Source organism: Lytechinus pictus, chromosome 10, assembly GCF_037042905.1.
Source record: "Lytechinus pictus isolate F3 Inbred chromosome 10, Lp3.0, whole genome shotgun sequence".
NCBI classification, from domain to species: Eukaryota; Metazoa; Echinodermata; class Echinoidea; order Temnopleuroida; family Toxopneustidae; genus Lytechinus; species Lytechinus pictus.
In genome coordinates this window covers 11173787-11192774 of record NC_087254.1, presented here as the reverse complement: position 1 = coordinate 11192774, position 18988 = coordinate 11173787, and the positions used below count along the sequence as shown (strand labels likewise).

The following is an 18988-nucleotide window of genomic DNA, read 5'->3' as shown; positions in this document are numbered from 1 at the left end:
AGCCATGAATAAATCGGGTTAAATTTCAATCACTGTATTTATTCCGAACAGATGATTATGAGGTTGAGGAGGAGAGGGGTGAAGAGAGAACGGGAGCGGGCGATAGGAGGGAGAGATAGAATGAAGGAGAGACAGAGAGGGAGAAATCTGAGAAATAATGTATTTTCTAATATTTATTTAACATTCATATTTAACATTTATATCTGCGAGTTTGCATATATGATAAACAAAAAAATTTTCCATGATTAAGGACAAGCACCAGATAAGAGAACCGATGTATAAAACGAGCAAGTCGATCTATAACAAAATATAAGGCATATGTACATGACATAGAAGACAATGATTATGTTACTAATTAAGATACATGCCCATAATGGTTATTGATAATAAGTTTTAGTGGAACAGAGTGTCATTTAGGGCATACGTGCAGATTAATGAATTGCGATTTAAATTATCAAGAATATTATTATTATTTTAGTTTCAGTTACAGTTTATTTTGGGGTAATGAGAGCTACCCATTCAAAATTCCATGACTAGCTAATAATAAACCTGGCGATGTCATAAAAACAAATAGCAAAGAGCGGTTTTTTATCAGTCACGGGTTTTTCCATATGGAATAAAACATGCGTTTGACATGTGCTTGAAATCTGTTTATTTACATCTCGATATTGAGAGGTAATGGCAAACTATCATTAAGTATAGTTCAAAGTGCATATAATGCCATATATTATTTACTATTCCAAAACATTTACAACAAAATAACAGCCTATATACTGCAAATATAATGTAGACATTACATTCGTTGGGAGTTGTATTTTGAGAACACTATTGAGTTTAGACAGAATATTTGATTATTTATTTGAATCAAGTCTTGGCAAACAGTTGGTGTAATTAGGGAATTTTGTGGTAACGAACATCTAATCAAGATATTTTTGTAAAGCATGCTTGTTTTAATTGTATAATGACCCATATCTCTCCTTCTTTCTTGCTTTCTTTCATTCTTTCTCTCGCTCTCTCTCTCTCTCTTCGTCTTTCTCTACCCAGGCATCGTATTCGACGTGTAAGTTTAAGAAGTGGAAGGACTACCACCAAGAAGTACTCTCAGCTTATCCCTGAGCCGGTTTTCCTGGTAAGTTTTAAATGATTCGCCATGTTCATTTGAAAAGGAGAATACCTTTTTTTTTCATATGGCACTACGCAGAACAGTGCTATAAATGTATAATGTAATTCGTGCGCACCCGCAGCAACACATGCACTCGCACACACGCGTAAATGTACCACACGCACACATACACCTCATTCGCCCCCTCTTCACACATACACACACACACACACACACCCTCAGAACCCCCCCCCCCCCACACACACACACACACATAACTTCACAGCCAACCAACCTACATGCTATTACAGCTACCTGAACCCATTTGAAAAACCAGCAAACATCATACCCGCATCCTCCATGTACGCACACACACACACACGTGCTGTTTTTCTACCACATACACCCACATTTACAGACACCCAACATGAACTAAAAGATATCGTGACTTGCTCAAATTGCTCAAATCTTTCCCAAATAATGCATTTCCCACAATATTTTTATCGACCCTGCTTATTGCTATCGATAATATCCCATGACGTTGTATCACTATCAGGATCTACATCAGTCAAATCAATTTTCTATGTAAAGATACTTACAGGGAAACATATATACTGCTTTTATCCAGTCATTATCAGTTATTCAACACAATTAATAAATTGTTCTTTTTGCATCTCATATAAAACACAATGTGGATCGTTGTAGCTACGTTAAATAATAGTCAGGCATATGACTGCTTAGCAACAAAGAGTATTTTCGTCTTTCCTCTTGGTGTAATTATTGTTACCTCGTTGCCATAGAAGAGATGTATCAACAAAGAAACCAAACCTGTCGGCAAGTTCTCATGCAGCAATAATCTACATTTATGAAAGTTGATATTATTCAATTAAAAATTGGTGAAAAGTTCGCTTAAAATGCTTAATGAATGAAGCCAGCTAACACATCTCTCTTTTCTTATATAATTGATAAATGCACTTTAACAGTCAGAAACATATTGTACATGGCGGGTGTCTTAAGACTAGAAGCATTTTAACCTAATCCATTAAAGTTGCACCAGGTCTTCTATTGTATCCTCTGTTATTAGTGGATGGCAAGAAAATAAACACAGGCTGACGTTATGTAGTCATAGAAACAAGAACAATGAATCGCGCATTATTTATGGAAACTGTACATGCTCTACCACCCCCTCCTCTCTATCCCTCTCTTCTTTCTTTTGAAATGCCTGTATCAAATAATCATTTTTACCTTCCCCTGTCTCTTTCTTTCTTTTTTTCTCAATCCATCTCTACTTATCTCCCTTTTCCTCGGCTCTTTATCTCTCTGTGCATCTATATCTTCTTGACTCCCTTCCATCTTTCTAATTTGCTCTCCAACATTTTCTTAGTGTAAAATTAATAATCATTTTATCATCATGATCATTATTTTATTGTAAATTCATTTATTACTCTTATAATGTGATATAAAGTGGTCCAATTCAGTCACCTATTGTAATTAAGTCTCGGTTAGGTTCTTTGTAAATTTATAAAGATCAGAAAGATAGAGAAAGAAAGAGAGGAGAAAGAGAGAGAAAGAGTGAGGTGGTGTGTGAGATAGGGAGGGGGAGAGAAAGATGAGAGGGAAAGACGGTGAAGCATAAGTGTTTCCCGCACCCAATTAAAGAGTATAATACTTCTGACAACGCTACACAGTTTACAAAATGCGGAATTTCATTAAAATAGAAAATAGTGCAAAAGAATTCAACGAAGATAGGCTAGTGTAAATTGACTAATTTACATTTTTTTTATGTAGGGTAGCTGAATAGAGTTTTGAAGAAAGAAAATGTGTTTTTGAAAAAAAAATCCAAAATCAAATTAAACTGTAATTTCCCAGAGGGGCAAAATATATAGTATGCCAATTGCATATCAATTTCTGAAAGTACTTATCACTGGTTACTGGTGCGTAATTTGTCATCTGACATATGAACACGCCTTAGTGGGTATAATGTCTGAGCAGTAGAATTATACAAAAAGGAAAGGTCCTTCGATTAAACACAAATTGGATGGTTGATTCTTTACGTTCCATGCAATTACCCTAATTTGTTTGACTCGGGCGGAAAAGGCAGCAACTCTGACAAATTTCACGCGAGTGTTTTCACTGAGGTGATGTACACTACTGATCTTCCTTTTGCGGGGAAGAGGAGGTGTGGGGGCTAACTTTCATTAAGAGGGTTATTTTTTATATGGTCCTAATGCAGTGCGTATTCCTAACATGATTTATGTAAGATCCCATGTATATCATGGAGATGGATGATAAAAGCGGCCCGTGCCGTCTTATGTGCATCAATGGAGTAATCATTCTGATTTTACTCAATAGATTTATGGCTTTAAGCGAACATCAAACAAACATTAGTGACAGATCAATATTGCACTTTTGAGGAGCCATAAACCTGATGGAGCAGTGATAAGGCATCTTCTAAATATAACAGCAATGCATAAATACACGCAGGGTTTGGTAAACAAACAAAAAAAGCCACGTTACGAAAGGTCTCGCGCTTGATATTCCGTCAGATAGTCAAGATGAGACTGATTACTATCAGGCTCAGCTACCGAACACGCGCACGCTTGATGCACTGCTATTTATACACACTAAATAATGGCGCCATTGTCGCGGCGCCAAATCTTAAAATGATAGAGGCTTAGTTAAGTGGGTGCATCTTTCATGCTATAAATAATTGGACATATTCTGGAACGGATAATGTGTACGTATATGGATTTGTGTAAATTATACTTTAAAGCAATAAGTTTCATTTCATTTAAACATGTGTTTTCTTCCATTCCACAAATTTATCCATTGTTTGTAAACAAAAATTTATACAAAATCAGTTTGTCATATACAATATAAATATATACTAGTTGCGTTTTTAGAAGAAGGCGTAAGTCCCTAGAAGCAAAAACCTGTGGCGGGATACGCTTTTGGACATATATAAAGTATTGAAAATACAAAGAAAAGAAAAGGGCTAGAAAAAAAAGGCAGGGAGAAGAAATGTGGAGGGGCGTGGGGAGTGGTAGTAGTGAGCGGGAAGGCGGGCATGATATACTGAGCAAAACAAAGTGTTAAAAGTTAAAGTCAAACATAGACATAATAGACGAAATGTTATAATTATAACCCTGTTTACTGCTAGCTTGTTATTGCCTTCGTCTCTTTTTGGTTGAAGGGTGGATGGAAAAGTTGGCTGGTTGCCAAAGCTGACCTGGTGGCGGGTATTGCAGCCATCAGCATGTGAGAATCACGCAGTGTATGCTAGGCATGAGGCTTCCTACCCACTTAGCATGCTTAGTATGACATTTTACCATCTACTCAAGTGCGTGCTATGCCACATTGGCGGGTGGAGAGAATTATTTGGCACTTTGGCTTTGTCATGGTTGACAGGACCAGAGGGCCGTTTCATGAAACGACTTGTGTCAGATGTTTTATGCGACAAGTACTGTTATATCCGACAGTTACTACGGTAACAGTGCCTCTCAGCCAATCATAATCAAGAAAAGGTGTCAGATCTGACAACTTGTCGGACAAAAATATTGATGAAACGTTGCCCGGGTGAGCTTAGGGGATATACTTTTCGTATTGATATCTTTTTCACCTTTCAGAAGCTTAGCACGAGGTTCAAAGATCATTAGCTGAACATTATTCGAAATCCATCTGCTTAGAAAAGTCGTTTCCGTTTCCCCAGTGATATTGCTTTTCTTTTTAAATCAAAGCAATAATTTCATGAACAGCATCCTTTTTCACGAACACATGGGTATCCATATCCGCCTTCTTTATTGAGTTAAAATGCGTCTTCTTTTCAACTTGCCATTGAAATATCAAGAAACCAAAATTTGTAGATCAGATTAATGAAACAAATCAAGAGCATTTCCTCAGTTTTACCAGAGGGAGTCTAAAGACGTATATTTCCTAAAACAAAAAAAATAAAAACTGTACTTTGATAGGTTTCTTCTCAGTGATGTCTGATTGTCCAAATTGAAAGCCTTCAAAATTTGTTAAATTAAAAAATTCTGAAGGCTTTCAATTTGGACAATTAGGACATTAACCTTTTTCATTTAATGGAAAGGTTTAATGTATCAAATATAATACGATTGGACATCTTCTAGTGCTACAGCAGAATACGTGTCCCCTGCTTTCAGCATGAGGGTAATATGCAGGGGCCGGGGAAGCGGGGTGGGGGGCTTCAGCCCCCCCCCCCCACTTTTTTCCAAAACCATGTACAAAAACGTAAAAATGACCATACGATTGTGATTTTTTGCATGGTCAGCCCCCCCCCCCCCCCCCACTTTGAAAACCATTTCCGCGGCCCCTGATATGAATACTCAATCTAGCTTTCTGGTTACCTTTCACTTCACCTGGATCAAATGTGGAAAATTATTATCAACTTTCCATAAGGCATTAAGGTGGCGTGGAGATTCGAACGCCGTATTGTTTGTGGTTAATGGCCCGCAATATAATTATGTATGCAAAAGTTTACCCAAGGTTTGTCTGTTATTTAACCAACTGTTAGAATATCTTTACCAGCATGGAGAAAATTGGACGATGCTTGGTAATATTTAATGCCAAAGAAGAAAAAGAATAAAAGAAAATACATTGCTAAAGGTTTGTCCCACGTTCGTATGATAGACGACCAACTGTTAAATAATCTTTGACTTTGACAAACATTACAAAGAAATGGCCGAAACCTGGTAAAATTTACAACCCATTAATAATTCGAAATGGCGTTGTCCGAATTGGTCAGATATTAATCAACGTGATTAGAGTTTGGGAGGAAGTGATAAAAGAGCCTTGCAAGACTCGCGCCATATATTTCGGCGAGAAGCCTTCTTTAAAGATTCAACTGGAGTGGCCCTGTGGTAGTGGTCCGGGCCCTGTCTTGCAAATAGTTACGATTGATCCAATCAACCTCAACTGTATGTAAATCCATCAATATCATAATTTTGTCCACATGAAATTTCAACAGTGTCCTTAGTTAACAAAGTGAAGCACACTAAATTTCTTTAAAAAAGATGAATCAATGAATACACATCATTATCTATATAGAACATATTTTGAACAAACATGCATTTTATATGTTGACGTTGCTGGCTTCCCGTATAGTTATGGTTGGTCGGATCAATCGTAACCTTTTGTAAGACAGGGCCCAGAAGTTCCTATTGGTAATGCAGTTTTCGTTGCCATGCCTTCGATGAACGCATGATATACGGCAGATTATTGAGAGAAAGATGAAGTAAACACAATATTCGATACGGACATTAAAATTGATCTTAGGGGACATTTGGGATGACATGTTGCCCATAGTTTTTATTTGCATTAGAGTACTACATGTACATCATTTCATTTAGAAAAAAAAAATACTAGTTCATACTTCTTTGCCAAGAAAAAAAACACAGTGCGATCACAGTGTGTTCACATAATGGACTATGTGAAAGTATTATTTACACTTGTTAAATGTTCAAATTCAATAGTGTGAAGGTATTTCCACGCTGCGGACACCTCGACGGTGTGTTCACACGGTCGACTATGAGAATATGTGTTTCACACTTTTGAAATGCTAAAATTTTACAGTGTGAAGGTGATTTCACATTGTGTTTCACACTGTAGCACACACACTGCAACACTGTTCCTTCCAGTAGGGTAAGCTTAATTAAATCCTGCTAATGGTATGTCAAAGAAGATACCCTTATCCCAATTCAACTTTTCAACTTTCATACCCTACTCCAGATAATATGACTCATTGAAATGGTGAGATTGTTACCCATTTCTAGTGTTTCTGTCACGTGATGCTACACTATTGAAAAGCTTGTTGTCTTCAAACTTATCTCTGGGAAATCAGTCTCTGGATGATGGACAATGCCATGACAACCTAACAATAGGACCAATTCATTCCCCTATCGATTGCATTTATTTACCGGAGTTGATTCGACATTTCGACCCTCTTTCCATTATACGACGAGAGATCGAGGCATAAAAAGATTGGGAAAAAAATTGGCAAGCAAGCTCCTCAAAATGAACGCCTACACTCGACAAATTGATTCGGCCATGCTCCACATAAACATCGTGGCGAATGCGTGGGGGTGAGCCGTGTCGAGGCGTGCACGAAAATGCTATCGGTTGCTATCGCAGGTGCATGGCTTAATGAATGGGGTGGTTGCTTGATGCGATCGAATTTAGAGTGTTTGGTGTGCGATTGTGAACGCGGCGTGTTATTGCGCATCCCTTGGTCGTATGCCTGCGTCAATAGAAAGCGAACGATGAAAACATATGCCGTCTTTAACCCACATCGCCTGTATTGTTTGCATGGCCACTAGCACCCACTCCAGTCCCCTGATACATGAGATTTTACAAAATGTGTTTGGAAAAACAATGTAGTACTTCGTGCAATCCACTGCAACTAAGAGTTATGTGCATGTAGTCAGCGCAGACATGATACAAAAAAGGTTACAACCATTGGGAGAGAAAAATTGACATTTTAAAATAATTTTTATATTGAGACACCCCATTAGCTGTATAATATTGCTCGCAGCGTGGGTGTTTTAATGGCGGCAGGCGTGTCTGAATTGAAGATTTTGACTAAGTGCCCAATTTTCTGAGCTCGTTCATCTCCGATCGTTATGGCCGGAGTGTAGTCATTACACATGTTAAAGTATGACCAGACTGTTTGTCCTCTCATCGACTAGGGATCGGTGGAGAATTTCACGAAACCAGTGATCAGTCATGAGTTTTTTTTTTACTAACTGCTGTTATAAGCTACTGAAAACCCAGCACCTGATTGGCTCAGAGCAAAATTTTCAGTGACAATCACAGACAAGATACATTATGAAACACTCTCCAGGTCTGAAAGATATGAAATTTCGCTAGAGTGGCAGCCCCAGAGCAATAGATTTGTTAAAAGTCACCCGAATTGCTCAATCTTGATGCAATAGGCCTATTTAGATGTCGATGAAATCCGTAAACTCAAATTGTAATTGATTTAAATCTGTGTATAGTTAAAGAAGGATTTAGATCAATCGCGATTTGAGTTTAATTTGAACCTATCATAGTTCTTTGTCGGACGAGGCCCTGGTCCTGATAAATGCATTTATCTATTTTCAATCCACATTAGCATAAACTATTTCTCCAGCAAGACGATAGATATTTCGTTATTCGTCTTAGTAAGATGTGAACACATTTTGCGGTAAAGGCCTATTGAATGTTTCTTTTTAATATTCCATCAAATATCCCTTGAGTGGTGGTAGTTATGCTTAATCTAACTCTTTCTCACCCCTCCCTCTCCCCATCCCTCTCCCTCTCCTCTCTCTCTCTCTCTCTTTCTCTCATTCATAACTCTCTTTTTGTTAGTTAAAAAATCAATTGAAAATTAATTTGTTTCTTCCTTTTCATTTTCTTTAACTACAGGGACAAGAACAGACCTTGAACAATGAGAGAGCATCTGTATACAGATTACTGCAAGGTGAAGAATTGCGCCCAACTCATCAGCACAACCACTACCACAGCCAGCAACAACATCATCAACATCGCCTTCAAAAGTCCAACCGACTATCCTCCACAAGCACAAAACCTCCCCGCCGCATTAAAACACATCGCCAAAACTCAACTCGCAAAACCCCCAGCGCTGGCCACGTCTCGAAACCGAGTCCGCATCATCTGGCACCAACTCATTTCACGCCTGCAAAGAATAACTCTGCCTCTCCTCAAATTCTCGATAAAGGTCAGGAGAGCAGCCAAGAGCACTTGACAAGAAATTTGACGAGCGACGACATTTACCAACAAAAAGAACGGAACACCCCACCAATCGCAGATACGTACAAACCCGAGTTGGACTGCCTACGCAGGATCAAGTTCAAATTGAGCTGGAGGTATGATAACATCGATTCAACGACCAAAAACGCGGGTAAACCGGGAGAAAACATGGTAATGGATACACCGACAGACGATAAGACACAAGTTTATGATCACGTGATATCGACGTCAACGGATTTGTCAATGCCGGAGTGCAAGGTTGGCGAAGAAAGAGAAGGAAGTGAGGAAGAAATCGGTGAGGAAGTAGCGGAGGAAGGGGTTTTGATTGATGGCGAGGTGCAACAGCTTGAATTGTGTGCGACGACGGATGGCGGGAAGAATTGCGAAGGAGTCGATGACGCTCAACAATCGCTTGAGGCGACAAGTCAAAGTGTGGACATTAGGCAGATGATGACGTCAATGACCACGCTGTACAACAGCACGAATGGCAATGACCCAAAGGTTGTAGAAGAGATGGCGGAAGATGAAAACACGACCTTGTTTTCTCAATACGTTTCGTCACCCATGGAGGCGATGTACCATGACTCTGCCGCGTATTCAAACCAAATCTCGGACTCAGAACAGCGCCAATCGACAAAATCACACGATGACGTCACAATGACCGCCTACACGAATCAGGGCACCAAAAGATGGCCAGATACGACCAGCGAAATCTATTTGAAAAACTCAAATGTCGAAGGCTCTAATGGTAATGAAATGGGTTCTTTCGAAATAAAGACGGAACTCATCGACGAAGGTTTTGTGGATTCAAACAACAATAGTGAATTCGTCATGGATATGAATATTCATTAGCGAACGTTCTTTCTGGAGCCAACTACGAAAATCATTACCAAAGATTGCCATTGATAGAGGATTCATCTGAATATGAAGAACGGCAGCGCATCTCTGATATTCTACCTTTCATTCCATTGTTTATTTATGAGACGAGTATAATATGTTTGATGATTAGCTCAAAATTTCCGTACATTCCAAGTTGTATCAAGACGTAGATAGGCATTCCCTCACTATCACCTCAGTGAGTCTTGTTAACTGCCTCGATAAATGACCATTTTTAATGAAATAAGGCTTTATAAAGTGCAATTTTGACAGAAGAAGTGGAAATAGATGGTAAGACTAATAGTTATATGGGTTTCACAGTAGGTTTAATTGCTAACAGCGTAAAAGAGTAATTTGAAATGATTTTTGCCAAAACTATTATGTTTTTTATTCTGGAAAACTGATGATCACGATCCTTTTCATGTTTGCACACAATTTTTAAGTTTGTGAAACGGAGGATGGTAGTGCATATTTCAAGAATGTACCGAAAAGGATAAACAACTGTTAAATGACATTGCCAAGGCACATTTACACGTCGGAAATAACGTAACCATCCCGAGAACACTAAATACTAGAACAGGATTTATTGGGGCAAAACTGGTCAATCAAATCAATATTTTCTTTCACGCATGCGGTTACACTAACTCCCCCGTCTTCATACTTTTAGTACGAAGTTTTCGTAATTGCAACAAGACGGATTCTAGAACATAGTAAATGTATTGAAAATGCCCTTCAAATCAGAATGAACAGCTGAGAGGTCTTAGTCGAAAACTGGTGAACCGGGAGAGCAGATCATCCTAAGATTCGGAGCTGACGAAAAATTGAAAACTAAAAATTATGTCGTCTGTCCGGAGTCACGGACGATACCGTTGTTTTTATTCACCGATTTTCGACAAAGACTGCTTTGTCATGAACGGTCTTTGACAATAGATTCTAAATGTTCCACAAAGCGTCTACGTTTGTGGTTGCGAACATTCCTAATGGCGTTATTTCAGACAAAGTAAAGTTGGTTTCTAGCGTACAGATGGAGGGCTTTGTGGGCCACGGACTGAAAATGTTTACACCACCAAGGAAAAAAAAATAGCGAAAAACAAAGAAAAGGAAAGGAAAAGAAGTGAAGTATGATATTATATCCTGATTATTATGTCGAAATATATCACGAAATTAGAATTTTGTATTTAAAAAGTTCAAACCTTTTGCTCACTAAATCGCAGCTTTTAAGAAATGTTGCCCCATACGCCATTTCTGGCCCCCTCAAAACTTTAGTTCATTATGTTGCTGGGTATGGAAGAGAATGAAACAACTTTTACCCTCGTCTACCTTGCGTGCGAGAAAATTTGAACTTGCTACATTACATATACATGCATGCTTGATCGTATTACGTTGTGGTGGTTAGCGCTCTCGGAAACGTTCTCGTCTAATAACGTAAAGTCCTCATCGTTGTTATCGCGATTGTAAATACAATATCCGGACTTTTCGCATTTACTACGGGGAAACTCTCTACAACGCACCAATTCCTTTGATGAAAGTCAGATCACATTGGAGGGCTGAGGGGCTTTTGTCGAAATATGGTGGACGGGACAGCATCGGAATCTCTTGACTCTGGACGACATATTTTCAATTGTTCGTCCGGTGCAAATCTTCGGATGATCTGGCGCCCATTTCATAAAGGACTTGCAAATGTTGTAACTTTGTCATTATGGCAACTACCATGGTAACAGGTCTCAGCAGCCCATCACAATCAAGGTTTCCATATGGTAGTTGCCATAACGGCAAAGTTACAACAGTTGCAAGTCCTTTATGAAACGAGGCCCTGATGCCCCAGTCCACCAACTATCGACAAAAGCCTCTCAGCTCTCCATTGTGATTTTAATTGCATTTTCAAAGGAATCGATCCGTTGTAGAGAGTTTCCCCGTAGTAAATGCGAAAACTACGTATTGCTCTTTTACTTATCAACGGTTGTCAGTTACGAAGGTGAGAAAGATTTCGAAAGCTTGGTGAATAAAACTGTACATGTTTCTTGAATTACATGTAAATATATGTTTGGATAAGTGCTAAAGGAGAATCGATTTTTAACCAAAGAAGAAAGTATATGGATTGCTAATTACGGGTGTTTTTTGAGAAGATGGAAAACTGATAATAATTGTTGATGTAATCTATGCCTGGAGGTAATTGAAAGCGTATACTTGGATATATGTATTTTACTGTGATTCATAGAAAGTTTTGTATCGCCGGAGCGGTATGACGCATTGAACACTTCAAGGAATATGTAAGATATATTTTTCTTCTTTATTTCCTTCAAATTATATGGTTCTAGTCCGATACTTTTACAATACCTGTCAATATTTCTAGATGCGAATCATTGATTGCAGTGCATACAATGAATTTATTGATTGATAACCTTGAAATAAAGATTAGAATTCAAGCAAATATAATCCAGAGCAGTACTGTCGGTATGTAGAAAATTGTGGGTTTTTTTTATTGTTTCAAATTTGGAAGTGAATAAAAATGTATTCTTACATTTCCGTAAACTTTTACTTGATATATTTGTCAAATTCAACTACGAAAAAAAATGCTATAAAATGAAAATAGTGTACAGAATAAAAAAAAAAGACTTTACAATTGCCTATGGTATTTTTTATATAAATACATTATCACGTGTCTCAATTGAAATTACCTGTAGATCAAAGTTTCTTTTAGCTATATTTTCAATATTTGAAATATGAATTTCATTTTATTGTCAATGTAAATAAATGAATAAATAACACAGTGCGATAAATGAAAAATACCAATCAATCGTTGTAAATATTACATTGGATTTGAAAAAATGGTTCTCTGTCTTGCATATCGTTTTCAAAATAAAATAAGTAGCCTTAAAATATATTGGTGATACATCGATATTTTATCAGGTTTTTGGTAAAGAATATGAAAATTAAAACGATTCGAATTGTCATTATATTCTTGTTTATTTTTATAGTGTGCAGCTGAAGGTATTTTGAAGATACGACGAGTTTTTGAAAATGGAAGGGGCAAGTTTATGAAAAGATATATTTTTGTAAAGTGAATGAATTATGCCAAGAACTATTTTGAATGACATGGTGCTCGTGCAATGACAGTTTTGATTGTTAAGTTGAGAAGGGGGAATCTTTGAGTGTTAAACGGACTTGTTATATGTAATGGTAAGTTTGAAATGTCATTTGAATATGGCGTTTCTGCGCAACGACATACGGAGGACTTAAGCACAGCGTTAATGTATTGAAAAAGCCCGCCAAATGACAAAGAACAGCTTTTAGGGTCTTTATCGAAATTTGGTGAAGAGGAACATCAGTTTCGTGCCAATTAAGTGCCAGAGATTACGAAATATTGCATATTAGGTCATTTTGTCGAGAATCAAGGACCAGTTGCGTATTCATTCACCTATTTCCGATAAAACCTCTTTTGTTCTTTGTCATGACGGGCATTCAACAATATATTTACTCTGTTCTTAAATCACCTGTATATCGCTGAGCGAATACTCCCTATTAAAAGCAGTGATAGTCTCTTTTGAAAGTTTTACTCTTTCTTTTGAAAGGAGAGCGGTCGCAATCATGTACATCATGTAATTGAATAGGCCTATATCACGTTTCTTTCAGCTTGTTTGATTGTGTTACATTATTAACTAATAATCCTTATTAATTTTTTGAGCTACCAGCATTCTTTTTAAATACAGATATACTATTTGTGAAAGTTCAGGTGTATACTACCTATGAATGTACAAAATGTAAATCTCGTATGTATGTATATTATGCTGTAGTATATAACTCAATTATTTGATTGGTTCCGAGTTTCGAGGTAAAGATAAAATGAGTATGTGATGCGTTTATATAATCCGTTTGTATGATTTTAAACCTCATGCTCCGATAATGTAATTGGCATCATCAACTGTTCGTTTTATTAGTAATACCGATTCAGCAAACAGAATGAATAGATTCGATTTAAAATATAAATTCTTTAAACATATTATTGAGAAAATGAAACTAAGCAAAATGACTTAAAAATGAGGTTGTTGCTATTAAACAAGGCTGTCACACTGAGCCACGTAACACAATTGTTAGCGATTAATCGTTAATTTGAAAGAATAGTTCGGATTGGTTAATAGTCAACGAAATTCGCATGCAACAATGATTTTTATATAGGCCATTTCATTTAGTGGTCAATTGCTAACTTTTGTGTAGCGGGTCCAGGACGTTTTTAGCCAATTAACGCTGGCATTTTCTCTTTTAAACCATATCGTGATATTAATCATTCCATTCTTGATGTCTCAAATTGCATTTTGTTAACAAAACACCATATCGGGAATTCAAATTATTTATATGAAAATCATTTGTGTTAACAGAAGGCCATTCTTGTTATCGAGAAATTGACTTGCTTTCGCCTGCGAATGTCAGCATACGTTGAATAAAATCTCAAGGGCCCGGCAACTCGAAGCTTAGCAATTCAAGTGGGGATTATATTTATGATTGATCATACACAATAATCAAAACAGTCAATAAATATATTGTATAAATCAATCAGCCCCCTAATCAATCACTAAGCCTTATGTTACGGGCCCCAGATGTATATTGTGACAGCTCCTGAAAGCCTCTGTCATATCGTTCCATGCAAGCGTTGCATGCGACTTACGGGCGACGATTTTTCCTACCCGCAGGTCACCGCATTGACAGTATCTCGCACGCAGTTGTCCGCAGGAGCGCAAGCAAGTCTGATTTGCCCGCAGATTAACATTTTTTTAATATACTCAAAACATTGTTGCGGATGAGTTTCGGCTGATAGCCCACATCATTCTCACACACAAGACTTGCACGAAACGATGTGACAGGGTCTTAAAAAATATTTATCGATATGATCAGTGTATACTCTGATTGGAAAAAAAAAGTGAAACCCCGCCTTCAAATTGGGCTGAAAGCCAGATGTAAACAAAAAAAATAAAATGGTAGATTATTACGGGTATGTGGACGCTTATATCCATGTGATCGGATTAATATTTGTGGTAGGGGTATAAAGTCTGTCTTTCTTTCTAAGGATGTTGTTATCGTGTTATCTGTCTGGAACAGAAACCATGTTTAAAAAATGAAATACTATAATTATAGTTTGGTATATTTGAGCAAATAAACTTAAGAGCTTACAGTCTGAATATTGTGTGATGATGGTTTATTTTTATGTATCTTGAGTAATGCGGATTATGATGGAGATTAAGTAGTGATATAAAGAGGATTGCATAAATCTATGACGAAACTAAAAGGTAATAAATAACAGACTACATGGGAGCATTTTATCAACATTTTTGTTCGACAAGTAGTCAGACCTGACAACTTTCCTTGATTTTGATTGGTTGCGAAGCATTGTTACTCTAGTAACATTTGGTTAAAACCGGACTTATTGGATAAAACGTCCGACAAGTCCTAGTCTAGATCAGGGGAGCGTTTCATGAAAGGACTTGTCAGACGTTTTATCCGACAAGTCCCATTTTATCCGACAGTTACCATAGTAACAGTGCTTCTCAGCCAATCAAAATCCAGAAAAGTTGTCAGATCTGACAACTTGTCGTACAAAAATGTTGATGAAACGCCCCCCTGGACGTTAGTACTTAGTAGTTATCTGCTCGACAAAGCCTACACTCATTTATCCCACACAGTATATACACACACCTATGAGGCGCCGAATGTACCAATATTATATAGAACAATTATTTGTTATATAATCATTATTTATTAAATAATAACTATTATTTATATATAATTTACATTTTATTTGTAAATAACTACTATTATATAAAATATCATTTCTAATTATTTATATATAATTCCAAGTAATACTTCATTATTTGTAAATAATAATAGTTCGACATTCCATTATTTATAAATAATGATTACTTGTTTTTCATTATTTACAAATAATGATTATTTGTTTTTCATTATTTATAAATAATGATTATTTGTTTTTCATTATTTACAAATAATGATTATTTGTTTTTCATTATTTATAAATAATGATTATTTGTTTTTCATTATTTATAAATAATGATTATTTGTTTTTCATTATTTATAAATAATGATTATTTGTTTTTCATTATTTACAAATAATGATTATTTGTTTTTCATTATTTATAAATAATGATTATTTGTTTTTCATTATTTATAAATAATGATTATTTGTTTTTCATTATTTATAAATAATTTGTTGAGTTTTCCATTATTTATAAATAATGATTATTTGTTAAATAATGAAAACGTCTACTTCATTATTTATAAATAATTTTTTCGAGTGCACCATTATTCTCATTATTTATAAATAATCATTATTTATAAACAATTTTTACAGTTTGCCATTATATACAAATAATCATTATTTATATACAAATAACCATTATTTATTAAATAATGCCATTATTTATTAAATAATGCCATTATTTATTAAATAATGCCATTATTTATTAAATAATGCCATTATTTATTAAATAATGCCATTATTTATTAAATAATGGAAAACTCGCTATAACATGCAAATGTGGGACCGCCCATGATATGAATATTCATGATGCGATTTCCTTTTTCGTGATTTTTCTTCACAAATTTTTGTCCATTTCCTCTTCATAATGGCATTTCTTGAAGCAATTTTCTAGGGATATGGTCTGATTGTAATATTCTTCATTTTCTCTATAACTTCGTCTTCGTAGAAATATCAAAAAGTGTAATTTTATACGATTTTTCCTACAGTTCACAATCCCCATAGGCGCGCGTGTATCATAGGGACAACCGGTGAATCGACGGAGTGCTCTTCATCGAAATACTACGTTGGTTGGTCCCCGGAAGTGGCGGGCGGAATTTAGCCCGAATCCTCGATGGAAGTCGATCAAGTGCATATGAGCTGAGAGAGTGAAATATCAGTGTACTTGTACAGGCCCTTCTACTTTTTATAAATATTTCTTGTTGCTTTTTTTGTTAAGTTCATTTTTCCTGGTGTAGAGATAAGTTTCAGTTCTAATAATGCACTTCAAATACATTTTGGAGTGTCTGTTTGAGGCGTTTGGGGCGATTTCACCCTGGCCCCAAAATGCTCGCAACGACAATATACGGGGGCATGATGACCCCTAAATTTTTAAAAACTTATTTTTCTATTGAAAATTATCACAAAATTCACCAAAAGTGTGCACGAAAGCCTTCGTATTTCACTTTTAAAACTCCAAAAAGTGCCCAAATGACAAGCTTGGTCGCTTCGCTGTGTCGCTTTCAACTTGAGAACGTTTACGCGTCTGCTTCCCCCCCCCCCCTCCTCCGAAAGAAATTCTGTATACGGCCATGCTCTAAAGAGCCTGGCACATTGATTTATGTATACTTTCATTTTCATTATTTTTATCTCATTATCATCATGGCCTTACACAGAATTTTTACCGGGGGGGAGGGGAGCAGCTAGGACGCGCGTAAAGTTTCAAAAAAAAATCTTGAAAGCGAGACAGCGACGCGACCAAGCTCAAATGACAAGCTTGGTCGCTTCGCTTTTTCAAGATTTTTATGAGAAAGTTTACGCGCGTCCTGCTCCCCCCACCCCCCCCCCCCCGGAAAAAATTCTGCGTAAGGCCATGATGATAATGAGATAAAAATAATGAAAATGAAGTATACATAAATCAATGTGCCAGGCTCTTTAGAGCATGGCCGTATACAGAATTTCTTTCGGAGGAGGGGGGGGGGGAAGCAGACGCGTAAACATTCTCAAGTTGAAAGCGAGACAGCGAAGCGACCAAGCTTGTCATTTGGGCTTGGTCCCGTGGCTGTCTCGCTTTCAAGATTTTTTTGAGAAAGTTTACGCGCGTCATGCTCCCGCCCCGGCCCCCCTGGAAAAAATTCTGCGAAGGCCATGTTGATAATGAGATAAAAATAATGAAAATGAAAGTATACATAAATCAATGTGCCAGGCTCTTTAGAGCATGGCCGTATACAGAATTTCTTTCGGAGGAGGGGGGGGGGGAAGCAGATGCGTAAACGTTCTCAAGTTGAAAGCGACACAGCGAAGCGACCAAGCTTGTCATTTGGGCACTTTTTGGAGTTTTAAAAGTGAAATACGAAGGCTTTCGTGCACACTTTTGGTGAATTTTGTGATAATTTTCAATAGAAAAATAAGTTTTTAAAAATTTAGGGGTCATCATGCCCCCGTATTATCGTTGCGAGCATTTTGGGGCCAGGGTGAAATCGCCCCAAACGCCTCAAACAGACACTCCAAAATGTATTTGAAGTGCATTATTAGAACTGAAACTTATCTCTACACCAGGAAAAATGAACTTAACAAAAAAAGCAACAAGAAATATTTATAAAAAGTAGAAGGGCCTGTACAAGTACACTGATATTTCACTCTCTCAGCTCATATGCACTTGATCGACTTCCATCGAGGATTCGGGCTAAATTCCGCCCGCCACTTCCGGGGACCAACCAACGTAGTATTTCGATGAAGAGCACTCCGTCGATTCACCGGTTGTCCCTACGATACACGCGCGCCTATGGGGATTGTGAACTGTAGGAAAAATCGTATAAAATTACACTTTTTGATATTTCTACGAAGACGAAGTTATATAGAAAATGAAGAATATTACAATCAGACCATATCCCTAGAAAATTGCTTCAAGAAATGTCATTATGAAGAGGAAATGGACAAAAATTTGTGAAGAAAAATCACGAAAAAGGAAATCGCATCATGAATATTCATATCATGGGCGGTCCCACATTTGCATGTTATAGCGAGTTTTCCATTATTTAATAAATAATGGCATTATTTAATAAATAATGGCATTATTTAATAAATAATGGCATTATTTAATAAATAATGGTTATTTGTATATAAATAATGATTATTTGTATATAATGGCAAACTGTAAAAATTGTTTATAAATAATGATTATTTATAAATAATGGGATATTGAAACAAAATTATTATTTATAAATAATGAAGTAGATATTTCATTATTTAACAAATAATCTTTATTTATAAATAATGAAAAACTCGAACATTAAATAATGATTATTTATAAATAATGAGAATAATGGTGCACTCGAAAAAATTATTTATAAATAATGAAGTAGACGTTTTCATTATTTAACAAATAATCATTATTTATAAATAATGGAAAACTCAACAAATTATTTATAAATAATGAAAAACAAATAATCATTATTTATAAATAATGAAAAACAAATAATCATTATTTATAAATA

The 18988-nt window shown here is 36.4% G+C and overlaps 1 protein-coding gene across 1 annotated transcript; it reads left to right on the top strand.

Moving 5' to 3' along the window:
- Positions 1-795: 795 nt before the first annotated feature.
- Positions 796-10494, top strand: LOC129270155 (uncharacterized). The gene is made up of 2 exons (XM_054907557.2): positions 796-1129; positions 8525-10494. Exons 1-2 carry the CDS (start codon positions 962-964, stop codon positions 9719-9721), a joined length of 1365 nt encoding a protein of 454 aa, XP_054763532.2. The 5' UTR covers positions 796-961; the 3' UTR covers positions 9722-10494.
- The last annotated feature ends 8494 nt before the right edge of the window (positions 10495-18988 follow it).

What these genes read in the sequence shown, in the direction of transcription:
- LOC129270155 (XM_054907557.2), top strand. Translation starts at nt 962, where the DNA reads ATGACCCATATCTCTCCTTCTTTCTTGCTTTCTTTCATTCTTTCTCTC. An exon ending in TCCCTGAGCCGGTTTTCCTG is followed by an intron (nt 1,130 to 8,524) that starts GTAAGTTTTAAA and finishes CTTTAACTACAG; the next exon opens with GGACAAGAACAGACCTTGAA.